General features: G+C 38.7%; 1 protein-coding gene across 1 annotated transcript; it reads left to right on the top strand.

Moving 5' to 3' along the window:
- Positions 1-402: 402 nt before the first annotated feature.
- Positions 403-6,242, top strand: TSTD3 (thiosulfate sulfurtransferase (rhodanese)-like domain containing 3). The gene is given in 3 exon segments (XM_011973672.1): positions 403-433; positions 5,706-5,891; positions 5,970-6,242. Coding segments are annotated over 3 exon segments (417 nt in total). The 3' UTR covers positions 6,170-6,242.
- Positions 6,243-14,123: the final 7,881 nt, after the last annotated feature.

Genomic DNA, 14,123 nt, shown 5'->3' on the forward strand with positions numbered 1-14,123 from the left:
CTCTAACCTACTTTCTGTCTCTATGAATTTGCCTGTTCTAAATATTTCGTATAAATGGAATCATATAATATTTGTCCTTTTGTGTCTGGCTTCATTCAGCATGTTTTCAGGGTGCATCCGTATTGTAGTACGTGTCAGTACTTCATTCATTTTTATGACTAATATTCCATTTTATGTATACATCACATTTTATTTATCCATAATCTGTTGATGAACACTTGGGTCATTTCTACCTTTTGGTTATTGTGAATACATATGAGCATTAGTGTACAAGTATTTGTTTGAGTCCCTGTTTTCATTTGAGCATATACATGGGAGTGGAATAGCTGGAAACCTGTTCGTTTAAACCTTTATAGCTATTTGTCCATTTGTATGTTACTTTGCTAGCCATGAAAATGACAGATGAAAATAGAAAAGTATGGCTGGTCTGAAGGTAGTGAGTTACCTCAATTCATTGTCCAGTCAGTTACAGATCGAACTTGTTCTACTCTTTCCCTCCTTTTCACTACTGCACTTGACTAGTCTAAAAAAAAAAAGAAATAAAACAAAAGAGTGTCTATTTTTTATAAGAAGATATGCTTTTTTTGTAACTTACTTTTGGCTTTTCTTAACTACTTAATACATGGAACTGCTGTTCATTTCTTTTGGCCTATGAGCCCTGCAAAAAATTACCAAGGCATTAAGAGCATTGTAAATCCAGAATGTTTGGGAACCTTAGGTTTATACACAATGTTCAACAACTAGTTTTTTAAATTCAATACTCTTTTGGACAACTTATATTAAATGATGCATATCCCATTGTATAAATGTACCACTTACAACAGTTGCCTTATTGAACTTCCAGCTTATTGTAGTTTTCCAATGTTACAAAGAATGCTACCCACAAACATAATTACATATATATACACATCTGTATTAACTCATACTAAGATTCCTGTAGGATAGATTCCTAAAACTAAAATTGTGAGGTAAAAAGGATATGCATACTTACAATGTTATTACAGCTAAATTTCCCTTCAAAAGTTTGTAACATTATACACTACCAGCAATGTAGGAAAGTACCCGTTTCCTCTTTCCCTCACCAATATTTGATATTATAAATTCTTCTAATTTTTACAAACCTGACAAAATAACAAAATTTTGTTTATATCTTGTATTTCCTTAATTAGTAGTGAGATCGGGCACCTTTTCACATTTTATTGGCTGTTTATATTTCTCATGTCAATTCCATGTTCATATATTTTGACCATTTTTCTATGGGAATTTTTTTTCTTTTTCCTAGTTATTTGTATGAACTCTCTTTTATTGACACTAATCTTTTGGTTTTTTTCTATGTCACAAGAATTTTCTTCCTGTTACTTGTATTCAAAGTGTTCATTGTTCTTTTTCCATATATAAATTTAGCATTTTTATGAGATCAAACCTTTATGATTTCTGAGTTTTGTCATGTTTAGAATAGCCTTCCTATCTTAAGACTGAAATTATCTACTCATGTTTTCTATGAGTACTTTTAGGATATTAGATTTTAGGGCTGGGTGCTGTGGCTCACACCTGTAATCCCAGCACTTTGGGAGGCCAAGGTGGGTGGATCATGAGGTCAGGAGATTAAGACCATCTTGGCTAACAAGATGAAACCCCGTCTCTACTAAAAATACATAAAATTAGCTGGCCATGGTGGCGGGTGCCTGTAGTCCCAGCTACTTGGGAGGCTGAGGCAGGAGAATGGCGTGAACCCGGGAGGTGGAGGTTGCAGTGAGCCGAGATCACACCACTGCACTCCAGCCTGGGCGACAGAGAGACTCCATCTCAAAGAAAAAAAAATAATAATAATAATATTATTTTAGGTTTATATTTGGAATTTAAGCATAAGGAATGAGGTAACAGCCTGCTTAGTGTTTTCTCCTACTTAGTTGGCCTGTTTATTGAATATAATGTCATTTCCTTATTAATTTGCAATGTCACTGTTAGCAGATACCAAATTCTCGTATAAAGTATATTGTAAGTCTCTTTTCTGGACTCAGACTTTTAAACCTTTTGTTATACCAGCTCTACACTACTTAAATCAATTTTACTATATTTAATACTTTAAATAAAATTTGAAGCATACTTGTATAATTTACCTTTTTTACTTTTTTTTTTTTTTTTTTTTTGAGACAGTCTCAGCCTGTCACTTAGGCTGGTGGAGTACAGTGGTACCGTCACAGCCCCACTGCAGCCTCCACCTCGTGGGCTCAAACGATCGTCCTGCCTCAGCTTCCCTAGTACTGGAACTACAGGCTTGTGCCATCGCATCTGGCTAATTTTTTAAAAAGACTTTTAGTAGAGATGGAGTCTCACTGTGTTGCCCAGGCTGTCTCCAACTCCTGGACTCAGGTGATCCTCCCACTTCAGCCTCCCAAAGTGTTAGGATTACAGGCATGAGCCACTGTGCCTGGCCTTATTTACCTTTCTTACAGTGGTCATTTTGTTGTGAAATACGAACATTATTACTTTTTTTGTTATTTTAAAAATCTTTTGGATATTCTTTTAAAAAAATAATTTTAGACCTGTAGAAAAGTTGCAAAAGTAAAACAGTTTCCTTTATTCTTACCAACTTCACATAGTATGAACATCTTACGTAGCGCAATTATTGAAATCAGGAAATTAATATTGATATAATACTCTTAACTATTCCACAGACTTCAATCTTTCTTGACATTGACACTTTTAAAAAGGGTACTAGTTATTTTGTAGATTTTTTGTCTGAGGCTTTCTTCTAATTAGATTCAGGACATGAATTTTTTTTGCAAGAATACTAAGGAAGTGATATTGTGTGTTCTTCTCAGGGCCTCGTATCAGGAGGCACATGTTGTCAACATATCTTATTACTAGTGAGTTATATTTGAATAACTAGTTAAAGTGGTATCTTTCAGGTTTCTCCCTTTGTAATTAGTAAGTATCTCATCGAAAGATATTACCTCATTTCTCATCACACTTTCACCCACTAGATCTGTATCTATCAATGGTTTTTATCTGCAACAATTATTACTGGAGTGTTTGCCTAATGATTTTCTGTTCCCATCATTCCTTCTATATTTATTAGTTGGAAATTCCCATATAAGGAAGATAATCCCTTCTCCCAATTTATTTATTCAATTATATCCTTATGTCAGTATGGACCCATGGATTTATTTTATGGGTTCCAATACCATATTATGTTACAATTGTTATATTATGTTACAATATTATATTACAATACCATATTATGTAACAATATGTTGGCACTCTGTATCTGCAGGTTCAACACCAGAGGATTCAAGTCAACTAGAGAGAAAATATTCAGGAAGAAAAACCCAAAATAACAATACAACAACAACAACAACAAAAACCCCCAAAAATACAATATAACAACTACTTACGTAGCATTTACATTGTACTAAGGATTATAAGTAAACAAGATGATTTAAAGTACATGGGAGATGAGCATAACTTATATGCAAATGCTATGCCATTTCATATAAGGGACTTGAGCATCCACAGACTTTGGTATCTAAGGGAGTACTGGAACCAATCCCCTTCAGATACAAAAAGGCGACTATATTTAAGAGATAGAAACAGTGCCAGGCGGGGTGCAGTGGCTCACGCCTGTAATCCCAGCACTTTGGGAGGCTAAGGCGGCAGATCGCAAGGTCAAGAGATCAAGACCATCCTGACCAACATGGTGAAACCCCGTCTCTACTAAAAATACAAAAATTAGCTGGGCATGGTGGCGCACACCTGTAGTCCCAGCTACTCAGGAGGCTGAGGCAGGAGAATTGCTTGAACCCGAGAGGTGGAGGTTGCAGTGAGCCGAGATTGCGCCATTGCACTTCAGCCTGGTGACAGAGCCAGACTCCATCTCAAAAAAAAAAGAAACAGTGCCATTAAGTACTTACAATTGTAGTATAAAGTGTAAAGTCCCCATCTAATCTATGTCTTAATATCTTTGCTTGCAAGGGGAAATGAAATAAAAATTTTCTTAATATTGTAACTTAGATTAAGATTTACAAATTATTTCCATAATTCAGTTACCAGATGCTGAATGTGTATTTACAAGCTCCCACCAATTAAGGGGCTTAGAAAGAGCAGAATATGGAACTGACACAAGGCCAATATCAAACATTCAGGGCAGCACAGGCTGCATCCTGATGCTCACAGTCAGGGGGTACATGCATACATGGAAAAACTCCTCCTCTTTTTTGAGACGGAGTTTTGTTGTTGTCGCCCAAGCTGGAGAGCAATGGCACAATCTTGGCTCACTGCAACCTCCACCTCCCAGGTTCAAGCGATTCTCCTGCCTCAGTCTCCCAAGTAGCTGGGATTACAGGCACCTGCCACCACACCTAATTTGTGTAATTTTAGTTGAGACGGGGTTTCACCATGTTGGTCAGGCTGGTCTTGAACTCCTGACCTCAGGTGATCCACCCCCACCCCCTTGGCCTCCCAAAATGCTGGGATTACAGGCATGAGCCACCACACCTGGCCGCCTTTTTTGAGATAGGTTCTCACTGTGTCCTCCAGGCTGGAGTGCAGTGATGTGATCTCAGTTCACTGCAACCCCACCTCCCGGGCTGAAGAGATCCTCCTCCCTCAGCCTCCCAAAGTGCTGGGATTACAGGCATAAGCCACCATGCCTGGCTGAAAAATTCTTTTCTGTACTTTCACAACACTTTTGATATCAGATGTGTGGGAGATGTGTGGGTTTTCTAAAACCAAGTAATTCTCCAATTCTCTATGGACACTAACTGGATGTTCTAAAATTTTATTTTGAACTAACTACCCAGAGTTAGCACAGACCCCACAGGCTAAGGGTTCAGTCCCACAAGACTGCCCCTACCTCAGATGCCAGTCACAAGTCCAGGTCTCCCACTCTTCTGACCAACTAGCTGTAAATTGGGGGTTCCCTTGACCCCTTCCTTGGGTTTGATACTTTGCTAGAACTGCTCAAAGAAGTCAGAGAAACAAGTTTATTGATTTATTTGAAAGAATATAATAAAAAATACAGATAAACAGCCAGATGAAGAGGTACACAGTGGGAAGTCTAGAAGGGTCCCATGCACAGGAGCTTCTGTCCCTATAGAGTTGGGGCGTTTTATCCTCCCAGCACTTAAATGTGTTCACCAACCAGAAGCTCTCTGAACCCCATTAGAGATATTTATGGAAACTTCATCATGTAGTCATCAGTTATTAACTCAGTCTCCAGCTGCTCTTACCTCCTGGAGGATGAGAATGGGGCTGAGTTCCAAGCTCCTAATCACAGTTGGGTCTTTCTGGTGACCAGCCCCCATCCTGAAGCTATCCATGAACCTACCAAGAGTCACTTCATTAGAACGAAAGAATCTATCACCCAGGAAATTCCAAGGGATTTGGGAGCTCTGTGTCAGGAAGTGGAGTACAAAACAAAATAGATTAAAACAAAAGATGCTCCCAGCACCCCCCCCACCACCATCACTCAGGAAATTATAAGGGTTTTAGGACCTCTTGTATCAGGAACCAGGAGCAGAGACCAAATATATATTTATTATGTCACTGTGCAAAATACATACCTAGAATACATTGTTTATTAAAGCAAAAAAATTGACGATAGTTAACTGACTGGAACGGGGGGAAATTCGTTTAACCTATTATTTCCAGCTATTAATAGTGATATCACTTAGAAGTTGCCTTAATTGTTTTATTTTTTCCAGGTTTGAAGTAAATAATGGGAAACCACCACAATTTTTATACTGCTATTTCTAATGATGTCACTTATAAGGAACTTGAAAACCTGTTGAATTCTAAAAATATTATGTTAATTGATGTTACAGAGACATGGGGAATTCTGGAGTATCGAAAAATTTCTGGGTCTATCAATAATACCATGTAAATGACATGTGTCTTAAATTATTAAAAAACATTAAATAATTTACTATATCTAAAATCTAATTGAAATTCTTAACATTTTCTTTCAGTGGATGAGGTAGGTGAAGCTCTACAGATGAACCCAAGAGACTTCAAAGAGAAGTACAATGAAGTAAAGCCCTCCAAATCTGACCACCTAGTGTTTTCTTGTTTAGCCGGAGTGAGAAGGAAGGCGGCCCTGGACACAGCAATATCTCTGGGCTTTCACAGGTGTGTAGATGAAGGAAAAAATGGATGCATAAATGTATAATGCAATGTTTCATATATATTACATTTTTATATGTCTAAGAATTTCTTGTAATTATTGTCAGTAAGGCAGGATAGCAAAACTAAGGGCTTCTTGTCATCTTACTCAAAAGCAACACAATCTTTTACATAGGTGGAGTCTAAATTGTATGGTGAATAGCCATGGAATTATTTATCTCTAAATTTCCTATCTTCTGTTATAAAGTACAGAAAATGTTTATAGCGGCTGGGCGCGGTGGTTCACACCTGTAATCCTAGCACTTTGGGAGGCTGAGGCAGGTGGATCACGAGATCAGGAGATCGACACCATCCTGACCAACATAGTGAAACCCTGTCACTACTAAAAATACAAAAATTAGCTGGGCATGGTGGTGCACTCCTGTAGTCCCAGCTACTTGGAAGGCCGAGGCAGGAGAATCGCTTGAACCTGGGAAGCAGAGGTTGGAGTGAGCCGAGATCACACCACTGCACTCCAGCCTGGCAACAGAGCGAGACTCTGTCTCAAAAAAAAGTTTATAGCACTATTTGATGTATGTTTTCAGTGCTCAACGCTATGCCAGAGGATAGGAAGAATGGGTAACCTATGAATTTTCAGAGAAGAAACAAGGAAATTGAATTTTTGGAATACAAGTTGGCTCTTTCCTTGTGTACATGCAGCCTAGGATAGTGGAATGAGCAAAATAATAAAAATCTAGTCCTGGCACCACTGATTACGGTAAGGGGATTTTTGTATAAGTCAATTAGTTGTTGAATCATTTTCTCATCTGTAAATTGAAAATGGTACTCTCACCTGAGATAATGCATGTTACTTGCCATGGAAATACAAGGGTTGGGATTCTAGGAATTAATTTTTAAGTAGCTTAGTGTCATTCAATAGTATTCTAAAAGACCAGGTTACTTATATTACCTAATCATGTATGACGTTTGTGTTAGTATACCTTCTATTCATCAAAGGGGCTATGAGCTAGACCTGCAGATTAACATACAGATGTGGCCTTAAAAAAAAAAAAAAATCAATTAATCTGGGATCCAGAGAAGTAGGTGAAATTTGAACAACGCAAATACATTAACAGCTTCTAAAGACTTATAGCAGTGTTATGACCAGCATGGTAGTGATGAAATTTGCAATTTAAAAAATTAAAATTGGGCCGGGTGCGGTGGCTCATACCTATAATCCGAGCACTTTGGGAGGCCGAGGAGGGTGGATCATGATGTCAGGAGATCAAGACCATCCTGCCCAACATAGTGAAACCACCCGTCTCTACTAAAATACAAAAAATCATCTGGGCATGGTGGCGGCAGCCTGTCCCAGCTATTCGGGGCTGAGGCAGGAGAATTGCTTGAATCCGGGAGGCGGAAGTTGCAGTGAGCCGAGATCACGCCACTGCACTCCAGCCTGGCAACAGCGTGAGACTCTGTCTCAAAAAAAATAAATAAAATAAAAATTTTGATTAATATGGGGATAATCAGAACAGTGGTTGCTGTTCTACAGGGAAGAAGATTAACTGGAAAAGGCAAGGAGGAGCCGGGCACGGTGGCTCAGGCCTGTAATCCCAGCACTTTGGGATGCCTAGGCAGGCAGATCGCTTGAGCTCAGGAGTTCAAAACCAGCCTGGGCAACATGGTGAACCCCAGTCTCTACAAAAAAAATACAAAAAATTAGCCAGCCACGGTGGTGCGTGCCACCACTCAGGGGGCTAAAGCAAGAGGATCACTTGAACCCTGGAAGATCACACCACTGCACTCCAGCCTGGGTGACAGAGTGAGATCCTGTCTCAGAACAACAACAACAACAAAATTGAAAAACAAAAAACAAAAGGCAAGGAGAGAACTTTCTAGGGTGATGGAAATGTTCTGTATCTTGACTGAGGTATTGGTACATAGGTATATACATTTGTCAAAACACACTGAACACTTAAATGTACATTTTTGGTAAGTGATTATACCTCAGTTTAAAAATAATGAGAACAAATGCCTAAATGTAAATGACTCCCACTAGCATGGGTATATTCTTTTGGAGTGTTAAGTCCTACACTTATTAGTGTGCTAATGCACTGATGGCAAAATAAACCTGTTTTCTCTTGTCTGTGCCTCTTTAGACCCATGTATTTTTAGACTGACTCATGCAGTCATTCTTGTAGTAACTATAAGGACTTGTGTTTTCCTAAATGAGATGGAAGGCCATTGAAGAATCTGGGGTGGGGATGCAATTTGATCACCTTGAACTTCTATTTCTGACAATGTCAGAAATATATATATTTCTGTCAGTGCATGTGTGTGTATGTACATATACACACACACACACACACACACATACACACACACATAGAAGAGCCATAATCTCAGGGAGAAGGAAAATTGTAGACAATGAACCAACATTGAAGTACTGGGCCCATCAAGGAATAGGATTCTGGGTAAATACATCAGGCTTTTAGTCGGAATCCCTGAAAAGCTATGCCCTAGAAGTAGAGGTGAACCAGAAATTCACAACCCCCACAAGAACTCAAAACAAGCTTTGAATCAACTAAATCCCTGAACGACTTAAGGTGATCTTCCTAATATCTTAAGGGCCTACCAGAAGTAAATCCTCTCTAGAGAAAGATACCATTATCTAGCTAGAGCAGAGGTTGGCAATAATAAATCTTTTAGTCTTGTGGCCAATTAGGTTTCTGTTGCAACTGCTTAACTGTGCTGTTGCAGCACAAAAGCAGCCACAGACAATACATAATGTGACTATTCCAGTAACTCTACTTATGGCCACTTAGGTTTGAATTTTGTTTCATGTGTTGTCAAATATTATTCTTCATTTGATTATTTTTCAATCATTTAAACATACAGCAAACCTTCTTAACTTAAAGCCAGGCAAAAACAGGTAGCAGGTCAAATTTGGTCCATGGGGCATAATTTGTAGATCCCTGAGCTACAGCCACAAATTATCCTTACAGTTTTTCACAAAGAATTTCACCTTACAATTTTCACACACAATTTCAGTATTCTACCAAAAATTACTAAGCACAGCAGTCAATAGGACTTTATGATTGAGAAACAATGGAAAAACATGACAAGAGAAATGGATCCACAGAAGATCTACAGATTGGGAGTTTTCAGACACAGACTTTAAAATAACTGTGATTACTATATTCAGTAACTTTGATTAAACACCCATTAGAAGGTAGACAGGTTTAATGGCAGATTAGACACGCCTGATGACAGGATTAGTGAAAATGGAGAAATCAGAGGTACATGTCTTAACATGGATGACTCTTACAATGTTGAGGGGAAAAAGCAAATTACAGAAACATATACAGTATAGTTTTTTTTTTTTTGACAAGGTTTTTCACTGTTACCAAGACTGAAATGCAGTGGCAAGATCACAGCTCATTGCAACCTATACCTCCTGGGCTGAAGCAATCCTCCCATCTCACCCTCCAGAGTAGCTGGGGCTACAAGCACACACCGCCACACCTGGGTAGTTTTTTCATTTTTTGTAGAGACAGGGTCTCGCTATGTGGCCCAGGTTGGTCTCAAACTCCTAGCCTCAGCTGATCCTACTCTTCTGCCTCCCAAAGCACTGGGATTACAGGCATGAGCCACCATGCCTGGCCAGTATAGTTTTTAAACATATAAAATATTATATTATTATTTAGGCATATGGACATATATAGTGTACATATAAATAAATTATAAAAATAATAAATATCTAATTCTGAATGGTTTCCAATAGGGGAAGGGAGAGGAACACAATAGGCTTTAACAGTATTGTTGACAATTTTATTTAACATGTTTGGTAGGTAAGCACTTATTTTTACCTTTTGTATGCATGGGACAGGAACTGTTATCCCCACTTGGCTACACCTGAACAAGACTATACAATTATACCTTTGGATTCCTGGTACCCCCCCCCCCTTTTTTTTTTAAGAAAAAACTTGATAATGTATTCTATTTACCCAAATAAACAAAGGGTTAATAAATTAGAATAATGTTATCTTCTATATTAGCTCAAACTTATAAAGACAATTTTAGTTGTCAGTTATTCTGATATATTTAACAAATTTTATGTGTGTATATATATGTGTATATATGTGTGTGCATATATGTGTGTGTGTATATATATGTGTATGTGTGTATATATATATTTTTTAGATGGAGTCTCGCTCTGTTACCCAGGCTGGAGTACACTGGCAGGATCTTGGCTCACTGCAAGTTCCACCTCCCGAATTCACACCATTCTCCTGCCTCAGCCTCCCGAGTAGCTGGGACTACAGGCACCCGCCACCATGCCCAGCTAATTTTTTTTCTATTTTTAGTAGAGATGGGGTTTCACCATGTTAGCCGGGATGGTCTTGATCTCCTGACCTCGTGATCTGCCCACCTTGGCCTCCCAAAGTGCTGGATTACAGGCATGAGCCACCGCACCTGGCCTTTTTTTTTTTTTTTTTTTTTTTGAGATAGGGAGACAGGTTCTCACTCTTTCTCCCAGGCTGGAGTGCAGTGGTGCAATCTCCTCTCACTGCAACCTCTGGCTCTAGACAAATTATACATTTTTTTTAAAAAACCAGGTCTCACTCTGTCTCCCGAGTGGAGTGCAGTGGCATCATCACAGCTCACTGCAGCTTGACTTCCTGGGCAGCTCACGTGATTCTCCTGCCTCAGCCTCCTGGGTAGCTAGGACAAAAGGCACATACCAGCGCACCGAGCTAATTTTTCTAATTTTTGTAGAAGCGGGGTTTCACCATGTTTCGCAGGCTGGTCCCAAACTCCTGGGTTCAAGCAATCACCCTGCCTTGGCCTCCCAAAGTGTTGGGACTACAGGCATGAGTCACAGCACCTGGCCTTATGCCAACAAAACTCTTAGGAGTAAAACCGTTATTAAGATCTGTAGTATCAGAGACCTCAAAATGTGAATATACAGCATATGATTTAATACATCATTTAATAAATGTCTGTTTATTTGAATAATGGGAGAATATCACTTTTACTTTGATAATATAAGGGTAGATCAAAAGTTTTAGATATGTATGAGAAAAGCCAGATTACATTTTTAAATGCTATATGTACTCTACATCTCTTTCATAATGGAATAGGAGGAAGATGTCCTGAAAAAACTGGCAGCAATGGATAGCCTCAGAGTTCTAAATCAATCAAAGTATCTCAGGTTTCTTTCATTCACATCATCTTTCTTCTCTGCTTATGATCTCAGTGGGGTTTCTTGGATTCTGAGATAATGTGCCCTTTTGCTATCTAGAATGTATATGCCATAGAAATACTGGATAGAGGTAGTAGGATCAGCAGCTAATCTATGAGAAATTTTGTATGATTAGACACAAAAAATTGAATGCTTGTCTTACCATCCAGTAAAAAATATTTTTCAGTGCCCCAAAAAACAGCAATTTATTAATGGAAAAATATAATTTTATCACCACCACTTTTTAATGCTAAAAGTTTCTCTGGGAGCAAAGGATTAAGAAGGAAAAAAGACATTTTAATAAGGTATTATTATTATTATTTTTTGAGACAGAGTCTGGCTCTGTTGTCCAGGCTGGAGTACATTGGCTCGATCTCAGCTCACTGCAACTTCCGCCTCCCAGGCGGGTTCAAGCAATTCTCCTGCCTCAGCCTCCCAAGTAGCTGGGACTACAGGCACACGCTGCCACACCTGGCTAATTTTTTGTATTTTAGTAGAGATAGGGTTTCAGTGTTGCCCAGGCTGTTCTCGAACTCCTGAGCTCAGGGAATTCGCTTGCCTCAGCCTCCCAAAGTGCTGGTAGTATAGGCGTGAACCACCATGCCCGGCCAATAAGGTATTATAATGGCAGAATGTGGTTGAAGTGAATCCAAATAAGGATAATAATTGTTCCTACTTCACAGTAAAGTTTTGAAGATTAAATCAGATAACACATGTCAAATATTTAATACTTTGCCACTATTTATTACTGTGTGAATATGTATAATATGATACCTGTTTGTAGGCAGCTGATATTTTGTGTTACTGTTTGCATTAATTTAACATTAATGGGTAAAGATGGCAGGTGAAAACTCCTAAACATATGGGGGCAGGAATGGCAGTGGACTCCTTACTGAAAACAAGAAGATAAAGTGAAACTGAATACTGAACCGTGAGCTAGCTTCTTGCCTTATTTCGTCTCAGAACTGACAGCCCAGCTCCTATTACCTGAGATAAGCTTTCTCTCCAGAAAAATTAACCCACCCTGAAGAAAAACCTTTAAAAAACCATGTTGGGGGTGTGAGGCATGGCTAAGGAAAATGTTTTGCTGTTCTCTTACCTATAATGAAGCTCACCACTGAAAAGTCCTACCCATGTACACAGAGATGTTCCAGTTAGTTTTCTCTGTCTCTCTCAAATATGAAGGATCCCGAGACAATTACGGCCAAGATTCTAACTTGAAAGACTACGACCAAACCAAACAGCAAAAAGGAACTTACAGGAAATACAGTTTGAATAGCCCTTATCTGAAACAGCTGGGACCAGAAGTGTCTCAAACTTTGAAATATCTGCCTATATATGCGGTATCTTGGGGATGGGATCCAAGTCTAAACAAAATTCAGTTATATTTCATGTATACTTAATACAAATAGCCTGAAGTTAATTTTATACAGTATTTTGAAATAATTGTGTACATGAAACAAAGTTTTGACTGTGACCCATCACATAAAATCAGATAGGGAATTTTCTACATGTGGCATCACGTTGGCACTCAAGAAGTTTTGGGTTTTGGACAATTTGGATTTCAGATTTTCAGATTATGGATGCTCAACCTGTAGCGTTAATGCAGGGAACAAAGAAAATTTTAAAACAACCAAAAAAACCTAAGTTAATATCCTTAGAATTTTGAGAAGCCATTGCATTCTCCAGAACAAGGTACTACTTAAAAGACTTAGATTACCAGCTAAGTGGAGTGTCTCATGCCTGTAATCCCAGGGCTTTGGGAGATCGAGGTAGGAGGATCACTTGAGGCCAGAAGTTTGAGACCAGCCTGGGAAACACAGTGAGACCCCTATTTCCTCAAAAAATTTAAAAATTAGCTGTGCAGCCATAGTCCTAGCTACTGAGGAGACTGAAGTGGAGGACTGCTTGAACTCAGGAGTTCAAGGTTACAGTGAGCTGTGATGGTGCCACTGCGCTACAACCTGGGTGACAGAGGGAGACCTTATCTATGGTGAAAGAAAAAGACTTGGATTCCCCGTATCTTAAATGCAAGAGAAAACAAAGGGAAGTCCCAATATGATCAATTCTGAGAACTGTGTTAGTTGGACAGTAGTCAGTCCTGACTGAAGGCTGTAGAACTCCAACAAGTCTCCCTGTGATTTGGAGAATAAAAAATGACAAATGATTCTGATGATCAATTAATAGAAGATACAAATGAAGCTGAACAAATTACAACCAAGGCAATTACTACTTGCAGAAATACAAAAATATGATAAACAAAATGTAATCATGGTATGCTATAGAAGACAATATTATGTATATTTATATATTAGATATGAATTTAACAAAAATTACACAATTAAGTGATGACAGGAGTAGAAGTCCCAGTGTAAGATCAGGTTAGGGAAGGAGAATAGGGGAAGTATGAAAAGCAAAATCATCTTCCATAGCAGGGAGTTAGATAATATTTATATTTTAAAAAAAAGAAAAAAATGAGGGGAGTGTAAGCGGAGGAGGCAATATGGTAATGTATTTGGAGGTCAGATGCCCAGATTTTAAAAAACGCTTTATTTATTTTTTAATAAACAGAGTCTCGCTTTGTTGCCCAGGCTGGTCTCGAACACCTTGCCTCAATCCTCTTGCCTCAGCCTCCCAAAATGCTGGGATTATAGGCATGAGCCACCACGTCTGATCAAATGCCCAGATACTAAGAATTAGAATCTAATCCAAGCTCTGTCACTTACTTAATCTGTGACTGGGTAAATTACTTAATATTTCTGCTCCAGAGTTT

This window comes from Mandrillus leucophaeus, unplaced genomic scaffold, assembly GCF_000951045.1.
Source record: "Mandrillus leucophaeus isolate KB7577 unplaced genomic scaffold, Mleu.le_1.0 Scaffold1392, whole genome shotgun sequence".
NCBI lineage: Eukaryota > Metazoa > Chordata > Mammalia > Primates > Cercopithecidae > Mandrillus > Mandrillus leucophaeus.